The sequence below is a fragment of the Callospermophilus lateralis genome, chromosome 2 (assembly GCF_048772815.1).
Source record: "Callospermophilus lateralis isolate mCalLat2 chromosome 2, mCalLat2.hap1, whole genome shotgun sequence".
NCBI classification, from domain to species: domain Eukaryota; kingdom Metazoa; phylum Chordata; class Mammalia; order Rodentia; family Sciuridae; genus Callospermophilus; species Callospermophilus lateralis.
The window spans coordinates 82587448-82603742 of NC_135306.1; the positions used below are offsets into that span (position 1 = coordinate 82587448).

General features: G+C 38.8%; 1 protein-coding gene across 11 annotated transcripts in view; it reads right to left on the reverse strand.

Annotated features, from left to right (window-relative positions):
* Positions 1 to 16295, reverse strand: part of LOC143392526 (solute carrier family 28 member 3) — a 109883-nt gene that overhangs the window by 2845 nt on the left and 90743 nt on the right. For all 11 annotated transcript variants that reach the window (XM_076846112.2, XM_076846120.2, XM_076846111.2 and 8 more), the window contains 8 exons: positions 14324 to 14404; positions 12243 to 12368; positions 9709 to 9839; positions 7301 to 7469; positions 6310 to 6507; positions 1986 to 2067; positions 1085 to 1183; positions 724 to 844 (listed from right to left, as the gene is read on the reverse strand). In XM_076846112.2, coding sequence (XP_076702227.2) covers positions 724 to 844; positions 1085 to 1183; positions 1986 to 2067; positions 6310 to 6507; positions 7301 to 7469; positions 9709 to 9839; positions 12243 to 12368; positions 14324 to 14404 — 1007 coding nt within the window. The remainder of the gene's footprint in view (positions 1 to 723; positions 845 to 1084; positions 1184 to 1985; positions 2068 to 6309; positions 6508 to 7300; positions 7470 to 9708; positions 9840 to 12242; positions 12369 to 14323; positions 14405 to 16295) is intronic.

A 16295-nucleotide genomic window follows, 5' to 3' on the forward strand; every position in this document is an offset into this window, starting at 1 on the left:
AGAAATCATAGAAGGTGGAGATGGCTGCATGGGTTCCTGGCGGCCTCTTACCACTATAGTCTATCACCATGTTGTCAGATGGATAGTCTTGATCCCCTTGGAAGGGAGGCAGTAGCAGGTGGAGCATGGGCTTTGTGGGTAGATGGGCATGAATTATCTTGGTTGTGCTGGCACTAATTTTCCTTGAGTGGACATAACCTCCCTAAGCCTCTGCTATATGAAATGCAAAAAAAAAAAAAAAAAAAAAAAGTGATAGTGCTCAACATACAGTGATTGCAAGTTGTAAGTGACATAATTCATGCGAAGTGACAGATTTATAGCTGGGTACATATTAAATGCTTGCGCAGTACTACTGAGAATTTTAGTTCCTAGTCTTATCTGAGAAAAGTCAAAGTGAAACGTTGATATAATTGATGTTCAGTCTTATGTTAAAATAAGAGTTATAAAAGTGGACGAAGTCTTAAGATTGGATTTGACTATTAATAAGAAAGTATAGAGAAATTATAATCAAGAGTACGACACCTAAGGAGACTAGCACAGGAGTGGAAGGGAGGAGGAAAGGGGAAGGGAAGATATTGGGAGTGAAATCGACCAGATTATATTGTTATAATGTGTGAGTGTACAAATACATAACAATGAATTCTACTCATGTATAATTGAAATGTACCTATAACAATATAAAAATAAAAGAAAAATAGTTTCATTAAAAAAAAATTGCAATACCTGCTCAACAGACTTTGGCAACAAGACACCACTGTGGTTGCATTGCTAGGTAAACTGGAGTTGAAGGCATTCTCTAAAATGTAATGGCAGTTGATGTCCTCGGGGGTGCCAGAGAGTATGCCTAGAAGTGGAACAGAGTGCCATTTATTTTCATAATTAGTGAAGTCACTAAACTATCCTTCTGTTCTAAGCTTCTCCCCAGCCGCCTCCACACCACACATTTAAATTTACAATACGCTTAATGGCAGCTCTGACTCTCAGCTTTCTGCAGCAGCATATGCTGCATATAAGGATTGGAGACCTTGCTTTCCTGAAAGCTGCTTTCCGTGGGCACCCAGGACACTAGGACAGGATATAGTACCTGCGACGCAGGCTGTCATGAAGCAAGCAACAGTCCCCGAGATCAGAGCTCTTACTGATCCAGCGACGATGTCCCGCTTTCTGCCAGGAGCTAGAGAGGCTGGGAGACATGAAAGGAGCTGTTTGAGATTAATGTTGATTCTACTGGTTAGAAATCCAAATTTGTAGCCTCTAAAAAGTGTTCTGATATTGGAGTTTCAGGTCAGTTGGAAAGAAACAAGTCCTTAGTTTTATCCAAAGGGCTCAGAGAGCATGGAGAGCATGGCAAATCCAAGGGGATGCATGGAGGGATCGATTGATGAGATGGTCTGAGATGGTGACTCAACTGTCACCAACTATTTCCATGCCTGTGGGAGACATCACTCATAAATCACAGCATTTTCCCACCAATCTTTGATTGGTCCCCAGAATCCTTCTGCAGGGAGGTATTATAAATCCAGACGCAGGGGTACACACTTATAATCCTAGCTACTCAGGAGGCTGATGCAGGAGGATAACAACTGTGAGACCATCCCAGACAAGTTAGCAAGGCTGTGTCTCGAAGCAAAAAAATTAAAGGGCTGTGGGTATGGCTCAGTGGTAGAGTAACCCTGGGGTCAATCCCAACAAAACAAAATAAAAATCAATCAGTCAATCTATTAGTGTTAGTAAACAAGTGAAAATTCTGTGTTACTTTGGTTTGGGAGAGGCATCTGTAAGTTTGAGGATAATGTTTCTGAGGTTAGTTTGGGTGTACAGAGGAAATCTATCTTGTAGAGTGGGGATAAAAAATAGACCCCAGAGGATTTTATACTATTGAGGGTAACTTTTCTCCTGACATGAATAGATGTGAGATGGAGTGAGATGGAGATCCAAAGTATGTTTATGTTACATCTGTTGTAGAAGAATATCTTTTCACTTACTGAGTCCACCGATCACTATTCCTAGGGAACCAATGTTGGCAAACCCACAGAGGGCATAAGTGGCAATTTCCTCAGAACGAATCTGCAAGCAAGCATAAACACCAATGGATCCATGATCTGACGCAGCCTAAGAAACCTGACATCCCAACTTGGCTTTGTATTTTGACTACAGAATTGATATTAACAAATAAATGCACAGCATATAGTGGCAAATACCCATTGTTTCCTAGGCAGTGTTTACCACCTCCCCTTGAATTTTGAGAGAGGGTGAAGAGGGGCTGTGTAGATTCAAGAAATGCTCTACAATGGACTTCGAATTGGTGGTTTTGGTTTCTAAAAATGCTACTTCCTGCTCATTGGTAATTTCCAATATTCCTTAGGACCTGGCCACCTGCTACAATGTGCCAGGTGTAGTACTAGTTGGTGGAGATACAAAATTGGTCCCAGAAAATATTCACATTACATTTATTTGACAAAGAACTTATTCAAAATATATAAAGAACTGCTATTACTTGATAAGAAGATAAATACCCAAGGAAAAATGCGCGGAGAGATTTGGATACTTCACAAAAGATGCAAATGAACAAGAAGCTCATGAAAAGGTGCTCAACATCATTAGCCACCAGGGAAATGCAAATGAAAAACAATGAGATACCACCATACATTTACTAAAAATGGCTAAAGTTTAAAAAGACTGACAACACGAAGTATGGCAAAATCACAATGCAACGGAAACTCGTGTATTGCTGGTAGGAATGCAAAAGGACACAGTCATGCTGTTTTATGGCAGATTCTCATCAATACATGCTGCCTGTATGAACCAGCAATTTTCCTAAGAGAATTATAAAAACACATGACCCCCCAAATACTGTACATGAATATTTATAACAGCTTTACTCTTAATAGCCTCACACTTAAAACAACTCAAATGTCCTTCAGTAGGAAAATGGACACAGTATGAATATCTATAAAATAAAATGCTGCTCTGCAAGAAAAAGAAAATGGAAGTAATATATACAACAACATGAATGCTGAATGCTTATTGAAAGCCAAAAGTAATCGACAGTGAAAGAAAGATCATTGGTTGCCTAGGACTAGGTCTTCATGGGGTTGTTGACTACAAAGGGCCTAGAGGAAAATTAAGAAATAATATTAGTAAAAAAGAAATTCTCATATATCACAGGGGCTTCCGTCTAGTCTGGCCACAGTGTGTGCTTCCCTTTCTTTCCCAGTTCTGGTCATACCAGAATGTTTCCAAATGGATGCCCATTTGGAAGCAAGAGAAGGAAGAAAGGTACCTACATCATTGGGACAATAATTTTTTTCCAATATCCTAAAACATCTATGATTTGGTTCAAAGAACAAACCAAACATGCTACATTCACTAGTAATACTTTATTTTTTTCTTGTGCTAACTGGATTTTTAAAAGCTCACGCTTAAGATTGAAGTGCTTGTGGTAAGTTTTTGTTGACTGGAAGGCCCCTCTTCTCTCTCATAGTTTCTGAGAACTTCTTTGTTATTTTCAAACAGTGTGCAAACAACAGGGAAGAAAAATAATATTGAGTATTTGCAAAGTCTACTGTTCCTGGAAAAGCTCATCCTGGTTCCCTGCTCTTTCTAGTGCTTTTCATTTAGTTCAATTGGCTTCAAAAGAGCCACCTTATTAAGAGACTGTGAGGAGGGAGATGGCATGAAGGACTTATGACTCTTCTTTTCCCTGTCTGGGGATTGTGGGGCAAAGGGATACACAGATGTGGCCAAGTATGGTTTTATAAGAAGAGGAAAGGGAGGTTGGGATGATTCGATTTGGCCTTTGTCCACAAACGTGAAAGATTACATAATGGAAAAGGATGTACTGCACTACAAAATTCACGCTACAGCTGTCCTTGAGAGCAAGCAAAGTTGCTACACATACAAGGACAGCCACCATGGCACTACTTCTAATAGCAAATTGCTAAGTGTTCATCAGCAAGGGCCTGGTTAAATGAATTACAGTGTCTATGCAATAGAATACTGTCACAGGCACTGATATAGAAAGTTTTCCAAGATATGCTACTGAGCACAAAAAGCAAGGTTAAGAACAGTGAGCACATTATGCTCAAGGGAGAAGAACTGGGTGGTAGAGAACTAGGGAGTGTGCCTTTAACCTCTACAACTTTTTGGAGATTTTGAATTCTAAATGATGTTACAAACTACGATGTAAACAAACATGCAAAGTATTATCTTTAAGAAAGAGAAAATGATGGAGCAATAAATGTCACCTTCTCTGTGTGTGGGTGCCACATCCATATGTTGACTTCTTACCTTAGATGGAGGTTGGCAGTGGGTGTGATTCAATGGATATCACTGGGGATTTGAACATAGCATGCTTCAGTCACATGTCATATTTTCTAAAATGTTGTCGGAACATAATTCACCCCTTGTTGGCTGGTAAGCAAAAATTGCTGGGGCTCTTCTCACTATTGCTGATTTATAATCAGAAATCTGGAGTAACAAAATGCTGCTCCCATCATGACAGCAATGAATGACAGAGGCCACTGAGCTCACATCTCCCTATGTGCTCTGTGTGCCTACCTTCGTCTGGGCTCACCCCCAAACCCAAATCAGTGCTACAGTTCTGTCTTCATTTTCTTAACAGCCTTTTCACAAAGCTGGTTAGCATTGCCAGAACTGGCAGCTTACTTTTCTCATTAGCAAAACTATTTTCTGCTGGCAACTGACAGTTGGGGATAGGAAACATTTCACTTAATTTAGCTTATTGTTTACTTTTGGCAGGAAAACCAATGGTGTAGGTGGCATCCAAACAATGAGGGTAAATGGTCAAGTTTCACTGTGAGGCTCATTGAAGAAAGAACATGTGAGAAACAAAGCCCCTGTCCTATCAGATGTGTAGGTCAAAATGCCCCTGATTGCGAAGTGTAATCAGTGGTCCTGGAGTAGGCTGTTGCTAACTTGTGTAACATGTGGGACCCAATTCAATTAGTATGTCTGGTCTTTGGGCAGCTGGAAGGGTGGTGTTGGTGTTGGGGGTAAACAGTCTCAATACTTGGGCAGCCTGCTTTCCCTCCTTTGCCTTTTAAAACCCAATATGGACCTGGGACATTAACTTCAAGTAGGTTATAGAAATGGTGGTGGTCAGAAATATTCACTATTTCATGTAATGGAAATAGTTTAGTTTCCACTTATGACAATTCTATTGTTTGGGGGGTAAGAAGTTGGAGATTCAGCTATAAATACAGCCTCATCCAAATTCCTCATCCCACCAAAGTCTAGGCAGACATGAGCATCACTTTGTAGGCTGTTGTTCTGAAGTTGACATGATTATGAGGCATTTAAATCAAGGTTTTCAGATCATAGACCTGTGTTTTTTCTTCCCTGTCATCCCCCTGGACGGTAATAATGCATCTTACCATCTCTTGATGGTGGTCAGGCACCATTTTCCATTTAGGCAGTTTCTCAGATCTCATAAAATTCCTTCCCCGGGAAGGAAGAGGGCTTTGTGATCATTAGACTATGGGCTCCATGAGGGTAGGACCTGTTATAATTTGAATCATGAATGACCCCCAAAGTTCCATATGTTAAAGGTTTTGGTCCCCAGTTGATGGTGCCTTTGGGAGACGGTGGAACCTTTAAGAGGTGGGGTTTTGTGGAAGGAATCTAGGTCATTGGGGGCATGTCTTTGAAGGAGAAATTGGGACACAACTCCCACCTCTTCCTCTCTTTTTGCTTCTTGGCTCCCATGAGGTGAACAGATCTCCAATGCTATATACATTTGTCATGATATACTACAGGCCCCAAAGCAATGAGACCAACAGACTATGGATTGAAACCTCTGAAATCATAAGCCAATATAACACTTTCCTCCTTAGAAGTTAATCATCTCAGGTATTTTCCCACAATGATGCAAAACTAACAGAGCGGTGACTTGTTCAGTATTTGGTCTTGGTATGGAACATATTACACAGAGAAGACATTCAATAAATACTTTTGACTGATTGGTTTCAGTCTCAGCTCATGTGTCTATAGGTTTGTGTCTAGTCTTCAAAAGTAAATTATCACTGATATGGATGAGTGTTTCTCTCTCCCCGCTACATAAACACACACACACATACACATACACACACATGATTAATTCAATATAGTTGAAAATAATGAAGTGCCATGTACATTATGAACCCCACAAGAATAAGGATTTTTGATTTGTTTTGTTCTCTGGTATAACTCAAGTGCCTGGCATAGTGTCTGATGCACAAAGGCACAAGTAACTAGATGACCAACGAATTTAGGTGAAGAATACACGGAAAAATCAGACAATTTACTCACTGACATATATTGCTGAGTGCCATTCACAAATTTGGGTCCAGCCTGTTTCCTCAAATTGATCAATTGTGAGAGGTGCTCATAAGCCACAAATTCATTGAAGAATGTCTTATAACCTATGAGTCTGCCAACCATAAAGCTGTCTTGCCAGTCCACTCCCATCATGAAGGAAAAGGGCATGAAGATGTAGGAGCATATTAGCTGCAAAAACCAGAATATATTTGGTTAGAACAGGCATTTGCTTCTAGTTTTTTTGCCTCATTCTCTCAACAAGATTGTTCCTTAATCCTCTATCTCTTTTAGACACAAGATATCCCCTCACATTCTGTTTCCCATCATTATCTATCAGGAGTTGCTATGGTTTAAATATGGGTTCATCCTTACCAAAACTCCTGTTGAGGTTTGGTCCTCAGTGTAATGCTGCTGAGAGATGGTGGAGCCCATCAGATGAATTAATATCTTTCCCAAGAGAGACTGGATTAGTTTTTTCTGGTATGTAGTAGTACTCAAGAGAGTATGTTGTATAAAGTGGGTGATCTCCTTTGTCTCCCCTCTCCCTCTCTGCATATGCCCATTTGCCCTTTCTATGTTTCTACAAACAGGGTACAAACAATAGCCCTCACTAGAAGTTGGACAGATGCAGCCACTTGACCTTGAATTTCTAGCCTTCCAAATGGTGAGATAAAATATACTCTTTTCTTTATAAATTACCCAGACAGGCATCTGTTAATGTAACAGAAAGCAGACTAAGAGAGAAGTCAAGGCTGGAATTGGGTGCTTTGAAGCAACCTGGAATCTGGGGATGGAGTCAGGAGCAAATGACTGTCTGGAGGAAGGAGGGTGGTAGGAGAGGGTGGGGTTGGGAAGATGGGGAAGCCCGCTGAGGAGCTTCTGCAGTTTGTGAGAATACACCGCGGGTAGTTAGGGAAGGCTGAACACAAACTTAAACAAGGATAGAAACAAAACAGAAAGCAAAAACATGATGGAATTATACCTCGAAACTCAGCTGTGGGTAGTCAAACATGTTTCCAAACCAGGACAGGCCTGAATTCACAAAAGACAACAGGGCCAAGAAGGCAATCAGATTCACAGTGATGTTTGCCACCAGAGGGATAGATGAGGATGCTCCCTGTGTTGCAGCTTCTAGGAGATTCCTTGAATCACTTTATAAAAAATAGCAATTCCAGAGTTACCACAGATGCAGAAATGGCAGAATCAGACCTCATTTGAGTGAGAGGCAAACATTTAGATCTCTACCTTGGTCAAAATACTCATCTGAATCCCATGAAATCATGATGTTGAATATAGGTGGTGAGCATATTGCACCTAAACATTATACTTTTTAATATTTTTTTCATGATGCTTGAGATTGAACTCAGGGCCTCACACATGCTAAACACTTGTGCAATCATTGAGGTACACCTCTAGCCTCAATGTTGCTTTTTAAATTTGGGGCATTTATAATAAAAATTGGAAAATGATTAAAAAGTAGAGGTTTAGAATTATTAATTGAAAGTAGCTATTAGACAATATTTATAAAATATTCATGGTATAAAGAGTAATAATTTTAGAAGACCTATATAGCTGTCACCTCATTTAAGAAATGAAATGTCCCATCATCTTTTGTTATGGTTTGGATACAAGATGTCCCCTGAAAAGCTCATGTGTTAATGCTGGAATGTTCAGAGGTGAAGTGATTAGATTATGGGAGCTGTAACCTCATCAGTGGCTTACTCCATTTGATGGATTAATAAGTTGAATGGACTACTGGGTGGTCACTGTAGGTGGGTTGGTAGTATCTGGAGGAAGTAGGATGCTGGAGGCATACCCTTGGGGAAAATAGGTTGTCACTAGTGTCTCTGTTTCCTGGATGCCATGAGCTGAATGTTTTTCCTCCACCAGCCCTTCTGCCCTGATGTTCTGCCTCATCTTGGGTCCAGAGCAATAGAGTCTGCTGACCATGGACTAAATGTCTGAAACCAAGAACCCAAAATAATGCTTTCCTTCTCTAAGTTGCTCTTGTCAAGTACTTTGGTATGGCTGTGAATTCCCCAGTGTGTAATCTTATCCCCTCCCTACTCTTCTAATCTCAGAGGTACCTGCCTCCCTCAATTCTGTTTATCATTCCCTTTCTTTACAATTTTCCCACATGCTTTATCCCTAAATGTTATATCCTACAAATATGCATGCTTGCTAACTTCATAAGTGAAATCATTCTACAGGTTGAATGTCTCTTATCCAAAATGTTTGGGACCAGATGTGTTTTGGATTTTGGAATATTTGCATATACATAATGAGATACCTTGGGGATAAGACCCAAGTCTAAATAAAAAATTAATTTATGTTTCACATATACCTTATACACATGGACTTAAAGTTTTTATGTTATATTTTAAACAATTCTGTGCATGAGACAAAGTTTAATGGTATGGACTTTTTCACTTGTAGTGTCAAATGTTTTAGATTTTGGATTTTAGAATTTTTGATTAGGAATGCTGAACCTTTACTGTATTCTTCAGTAACTTTGCTTTTCCACTCACGATTATGACTTGATTTCCCTACAAATAAGGGATGACTCTTAGACACATCATGGTCTATGAATTATTATTTAATGAAATACTTTTGAACATTTAAAATCTTATAGTTTTTCCCACCCCTTTTTCTTTCTTTTTCACAGGAAAAAAGAAGAACTTTCTTGTTATATAAAGCAACTCCAGAAATGCTCATCCTATGGCTTTCTAACAAAAGCTCAATGAACACTATGCTGTGTTTACAATAAAATACATTTATGATGAACAATTAAAGAAATGTATTGGCATTCAGGTATTTAGAAAGGTTTTCCTGAAGTGTTGAGAAAGATGTTTTTTGGTAAAGTCTAATCACAGGAAATTAAATCTACTTTAATATCATAATCCACTCTGTGCTTTCTCTTTATCAAATTTTTCCTGTTTTGAATTTGGACTTCCATGTTCCAACTTGTTAGTTATTGTTATGGTTTGGATCTGAAATGTCCCCAAAGGCTCATGAGTTGGAAGCACAATTCTTAATACAATAAGGTGTTTGCTGGATTGCACTATCGATAGCTGAATGGACCACAGGAAGGTGGGACCTAGTTGGAAGAAATAGGTCACTGGGGGTGTGCCCCATAAGGACTTATCTAGCCCTGGGCCATTCCTCTCTTCTCTATTTTCCCCACTATCATGAGCTGAACAGCTTTCTTCCACTATGCCCTTCCGCCATGATGTTTCTGCCTTGGAGTCTGGTGACCATGGACTGAATCCTCTGAAACTGTGAGCCAAAATAAACTTTTCCTCTTCTAAGTTGTTCTTGTCAGGTATTTTGATCATAGCAAATGAAAACCCGACTAATGCAGTCATTGATTAGGTAACATGTCCCACTTACCCATTTTCCATTTTCATGGCATTCTTGAGGGTTACTTTAGGTTTTTCTGTCTCAGGCCAAAAGAGTTTAGCAACAGCCAATGATGCAGGTGCTGACATAACTGATGCTGTTAATAAGTGGGTGGATGAAACCTGTAATTTCAGAAGAAAGTAAGCAAAGAAACTGAGCTTTATTCTTGATTCAGAAAAAGTGATTCAAAAGCCTTATAGGGAAGAGATGGAACAGGAGTCAATTCTATGCCAGAAAGCAATGCTTCTTTGGAGGTTTGGGAGAGCAGCTTTTGTCAATGAGCTAAGCCATGGCATCACCCTGAGAGTCAGAGGGACAGAGAAGAGATTCAAGTTAATTGACCACATTCTTGGAGGAAAAGCACAAAGCCCAAATCTGATAATTTCAGAAGATTAGTAATAGTGAATTTTAAGAACTTTCAAAGAAGGCTCCTCAGCCTCTATGTTGTCCTTTTAAATGCCCATATAGTCCCTATAGCCTATATTTCACTTCATCATCAATTTAGATGGGTTATCTGGGGTGGACTGGCATGGAGACAGGATTCCTAATCTATGTAAAGGCATGATATTCCCCCTCTCCACCTTCTTTTGCTCTCCTGGAATCCTTTGTGCCTTTATACAATATGCTTTTATCCAGAGTCCCTTTGATTCTGTAAATTATTTCTGTTTTCCTTATGAAAATTTTACTTTTTCTCCTTCCCACTCCACAGACTTGATATTGTTTCTGGATTCTGTTCCCTAAATTTTGAGAATCCCATATCCAGTGTCTCCCTCTGCATTCCTATAACACCTATCCCAATATTTTCAAGTTAAAGATGGAGTTTCATTTTTAATAGTTTTTTGTGCATTAAATTTTTACATAAAAGTGGGATTCATTGTGATATGTTTGCACATGCACATAACATGATGATCAGTCTCATTCCCCAAGACCTCTCCTTTCCCTCTATTTCTTCCTCCCCCTGATCCTCTTCCTCCCCCATCCCCTCCATCTACTCTACAGGTCTTCTTTCTATTGTTATTATTTTTAAATTAGTGCACTATAATCACACATAAAGTGGGTTTCATTGTGGTGCATTTGTAGATGGACATGATATAATTTGACATCATTCCCTAGTACCTTCCCTTACCCTTTACTTCCCTTGCCCTCTATTCCTTTGGTTTCTCTTCATTTTCATGAGAGCCTTATTTATTGATTTATTTTTCTCTGTATCTTCCACATATGAAAGAAAACATTCAATCCTTGACTTTCTGAGTCTGACTTATTTCACTTATCATGATATTCTCCAGTTTCATACATTTACCAGCAAATTACACAATTTCGTTTTTGGATGAGTAGAACTCCATTGTGAGTGATATATATATATCATCTGTTGATGGGTACCCAGGATGGTTCTATAACTTGGCTATTGTGAATTGTACTGCCATAAACATTGTATGCATGTATCACTATAACATGCTGATTTCAGTTCTTTAAGATAAATACCAAGGAATGGGATAGCTGCCCTAGCCCATTTTAAAAGGCAGCATTCCCACAGTAGGGGCGGAGTGAATAATCTAGGGATCCATTCATACTGCTTATCTGTAATGTATCCTTCCCTTTCTTCTTCTTCCTTCTTTCTACTAGTTGGCTGTCCCCAGCTTGAATGAAGAACCTGGAATGAAACTCACTTGTCTTGCAAGAGATCCTAGTCACCTGAATCACAGAGTATTGCCTATACGATTAGGTTTCTCTGCCAAGGTCTATGTCAATGTGTGGCTTATCAGCCTATGCACAGAGCACACATATTGGCTATCACAGCATTCTTCAGACCTACACCATAGGCCACCAGCTCAAACATGGCTTTCAGTTGAAATCTGAGAAGTTTTAAAAATACTAGTAAATACCAAAAAATTTTACATAAAAGTGGGCTATGGGCCTGGGAATTAGGATCTTTGAAAATTTATAGGTGATTCTAATGTGCAGTAAGGTTTGAGAATAACTGTTGTAGGTCAAGGTTCCAAAAGTCTGTTGTGAAAAGGTCATAGAGTAGATAATTGTGGTTTTGCAGGCCACAACTATGCCAAAGACAAATAAATAGGAGTACCTGGTTTCTAATAAAACTTTATTTACAAACATAAGTTATGCTCTGAATTTGGCCAGTGGTCCATAGTTGGCTGAGCCCTGTTAAAATCTTTATTAGTAGTAGTAATAGTTTTTAATTTTTAAAAAAAGATTTAAACTTCCAGTCAAAGTAACTTCACCATATGATTTCTATTGCTGTGGTTGGAAATAATTCACATTTAGGAGGAAAGAACATGAAAGTGAAGACCCCAATCTCCTTGGGTCACTACATTCAAATGCCAAAGAAACTGACCAACTTTTGCCATACTTCAAAAAAGGCACTCTCTTGGCCTCTTTTTATACTGGCAATGGGAAAGAAAAAAGAAGAGAAAGAAAAGAAAAAAGAAAGGAAAAAATAAATGAATAACAACAGCAAAGAAAGAAGAGGTTGAAGTTTGCATAAGTTAATTCCAAAACAGTCTTACTCCAAAAGAAATGTATGCACCCAAGACGCTTCCAGCAATTGTAGCGAAGCCAGCAGTCATGATGGCGTGGAGCTCTGACCTGGTGATATATGGCAAATATGGTCGGACCAGCAATGGAGACTCTGTCTGAAGAAAGTGAAGGGTAATTGGATTAAATGTGACCTTTAAAATCTTAGAGGAGGTGTGTAATCAGCACCACATTTCATTATAAATCCATGTTTCAAGAGTCAGCCTTGGGCCAACTCCATCAGCATCACTTGAGAATTGTTAGAAATTCAAAATCTCTGACTTATGGAATCAGAAACTCTGCGGGTAGGGCCAGCAATTTGTGTTTTCACAAGTCTTGCAAGTAATTATGAGGCATGCTCAAGTTTGAGAATGTCTGCATGATCTGAGCTCTAGGTCATTGTCATATACGGTCATGGGTAAACCCTGACATTTGTGAAGCTAGTTATAGGGTGCTTCCACCTAGCCTAGGACTGGATTCTATGAGGACTTGGAGTACATTAGAAAGGGCTGACCAAGTAACTGCCCAGTGGTCTGGCTCATGGACTGGGGATTTCTTGTGAGCTGTGACTTTTCACCATTTAGCTTCATCTAGACAGACTCGACCTGTTTCTAAAGACTTCAGGAAAATATAGAGAGGTGTATTAAAAAAAAATACCAGCAATTACAAAGACAGGTGCCCTTAGGCACTTTTGTAATTGAAACTCAGAGGATCCCTCTCTGATGGGTAGAAAGGAACTGGACAGAGTGTAGTTATAAAGACTCAAATTTCATTAAGGAGGACAGCCAGCCTGCCCTGTAGGGCTCTCCATCAATAATAGCTGTGTTTTCAGCATATTAAGTATCAAATTAAGTACTACAGGAGCATGGGTGCAATGTTACAATTTTCTCCTCATTATTTCTAATTGTTATATAAGATTGAATGCATAGATCCTCAGTTTATAGACTAAATAGGAGTCCAAATATGTGAGCCTTCTTATCCTGCAGGTAGTAGCAATCAACTCGAGATGGTGCCCTAATTAGTCCTAAGAGATTTTATGACTGTAATTATTCTAATTTCAACTTATAGGGGAAGGAAATATGTTTCATCTACATCCACTAAAGAGCTCCAGGCTGGTGAGCTGGGCTTACCAAGAAGGCTCAGTCTTCCTGGAGGAATTGGAGCAGTAGGAAGCCTGGCATTTGGAGCTGTGTTTCACTGGGTGACTCCATTTTTGCTTCAAGTCCAATTTCTCTGGGCAGTGGTTCTGGCCAATATTCACCCTTGGCTTCACTGGTGCATTATTCCATTCTCCCTGAAGCTATATATCCTGAGGGATGAGTAGCTTATTATCATTCCTCACTTTTCCACCTCTTAGGAATGCTATCATATTGAGGGACATCCTTGGCATCATATTTCTTTGCTTAAATGGATTTCAGGAAAAAGAGCATTTATCCCTGTTATGAATCAAGAAAATGAAATTTGTAGCCTAAAAGTATATATTTAATGAGAAGAAAAAAAAACATAAAGGTATTTTTTCTTCATGCTCAGCAAAGACAGAATGTTGGCCAGTTTGGATGAGTTGAGAATGAAACTTATTTATACAGCTGCATGGTTGTTGGCAAAAGGCCTTTGTTGGTTTTCTTTACTGCCACAGGCATTGCAGTGTAGAATACAAGGCTGTCTCTTACATGTTTGCAGCTTTAAGACAGTGGAATCCATTTGAGGGGATGAGCTGCTTGTTTCTGAAGAGTCAACCAGAAACCTCAACAATTCAATGAACTCAGAAAAGACTGTAGAGAGAATTTGTATATGAGAAGCCCTATGCTTTAATAAAATATCTCGACTTTTGTTTTCTTCACAACTTACAGGAACCCAATTCCATACCAGGGTATCTAAACACTTCGGAGGTATCTTTCTTTCTTTCTTTCTGGAATCTGGACATTGCCAAAATTAAGGGTTCCTTATTTACATCTTTTTCTCCACACTAAAAGAAATGACAATACCACGGTACTTTCCCATTCTGTGTTTCGGAAAGAGACTATCCATTTAGTAGATGTCTTGTATTGCTTGCTTTCTTGGTATTGCAACTTACTTGTCCAACAAATATATTGCCAGCAGCAACTAGAGACTCAATAGGAGATGAGCCCATAGTAACAAGCATTATCCATCCGACCTAAAAGGAAGAAAGGGACAAAGTCAGTGATGAACTATGTCTATATAATAAACTTCAGAGTGGGGTAACATTTTTGAACTGGAGTAAAATATTGAGGCCTTCAATAATCATGGACTGGTTGGTGATGGTGATAAATGTATGTATAAACCATCTAGTCCATAGAACAGGCTGATCAAATCCTCCTGTAGGGTGGTAAGTCTGAGTCATTGTATAGACTTTTGAACATTAGACAAATGATTTCTACAGATATGCTTTATAAAAGTAATAAGTGATAATTGTTAACACTTATGGTAGGCTTTCTGCATTCCAGGCACTGTTGTAAGCCCTTGACCTGGGCAACACATTGAATCTTTACTCTTTGAAATATGTCCTATATATTATGCACATTTTACAGACGAGGAAACCAAAGTACAGAGTAGTTGTTTTGTCATAGAAAGTGGTTTTGTCAACTATTAAACAGTGAGATTAAACAGTGAACGTGGTTTATGGATCTACTGTTTGTACTGGCCTTTTGTGATAATTTGAATCTGAATTGTCCCCCAGAGCCCCATGTGTTAAAGGCTTAGTCTCCAGACTGTATCACTATCAACTGGTGGTGAAAACTTTAAAAGGCCATGCCTGGCGGGAGATCTTAGGTCACTGCCATTGGGAGATATTGTGGAATCTCAGTCAATTCCTTTCCCTTTTCACATTCTGGTCATCAGGTGAGCAGGCATTTCCTGCCCCAAAGCAGCAAGGCAAATCAATCATGAACCAAAACCTCCCAAACTGTGAGCCTAAATAAACCTTTCTTCTATAGAAGTTGATTATCTCAGATATTTATTATAGTAATGGAAAGGTTACTAATAAACCTTTCAATCAATGACCATGATACCTATCTCCGGATTCTGACTTCCTGTTGAATTCTATTTCCTTTCTTTCCACTTAGCTATATGAGTATGGTAATTCTTTTTTTAAAAAACATTTACTTTTTGATATTATTTATTAGCATGGGAAAATGGCTACATTGAATAGTGGTTGGAAAAGCAAGATGTAAAATGATGTATAACTTCCTTGACAGTTATATATAACATTATCTACATGCATTTAATACAATAAAGACTTTTATGATCATTTTTTAACATATTTGTATTTCTTTTTAAGGCTTTCTCTCTTTCTCTGTGAGATTATTTCAAACAAGCACTATCTACTTTCTTATTTTTAAAAATTGCTTTATTTGGGTTCTGGTGATTGAACTCATGGCCTTGTGATGCTAAGCAGGGTTTCTACCATTGAGCTGTATCCCTATCCCTTTTTTCTCCTTTTAAAAAAGCAATTAGTCCTATGCATTTTCCAAAGATTCTAGGCAGATACATATTACCATCAAATAATATTATTACCAGAATTTTAAAAATTTGGATTCTAAATGTGAGTGCAGTAATTCTGAATATATAAACCAATAATCAGGAAATTATGAGTACTGGAGCTCACTGTGATTGCAAATTCTGCTGGTGTTCTTATTCTTTCTTTCTCTCTTTCTCTTATCTTTTCTCTTTCTGGTTGTATATTTTGATTTATTTACAGGAATCAAAGGAAGGCTGTGGTTGTCCCTCAAGCCCTGTGGGCACTGGTCTGCTTCCATGTGCATCCAAACTAGCTTACAAATATCTAGTTTTCTGATCTGACATGAGAGTAGAACTCAATTGCTGGAGCAGCATGAATGAGATTAACTCTTACTTTAAAAAAAAAAAAAAATGTGGGCTTATAAGACTCCCCCACCCCCTGAGTGAAAAACACTTCGCTTTCCTGCTTTAATTTCTCTAGCAACTCTAAGACGAGGCATACTTACTTTGGTAACTTTCTAAAGACAAGTTGTCAGTATGTATGAGGCCTAGTGTAGGTAACTGTGAGG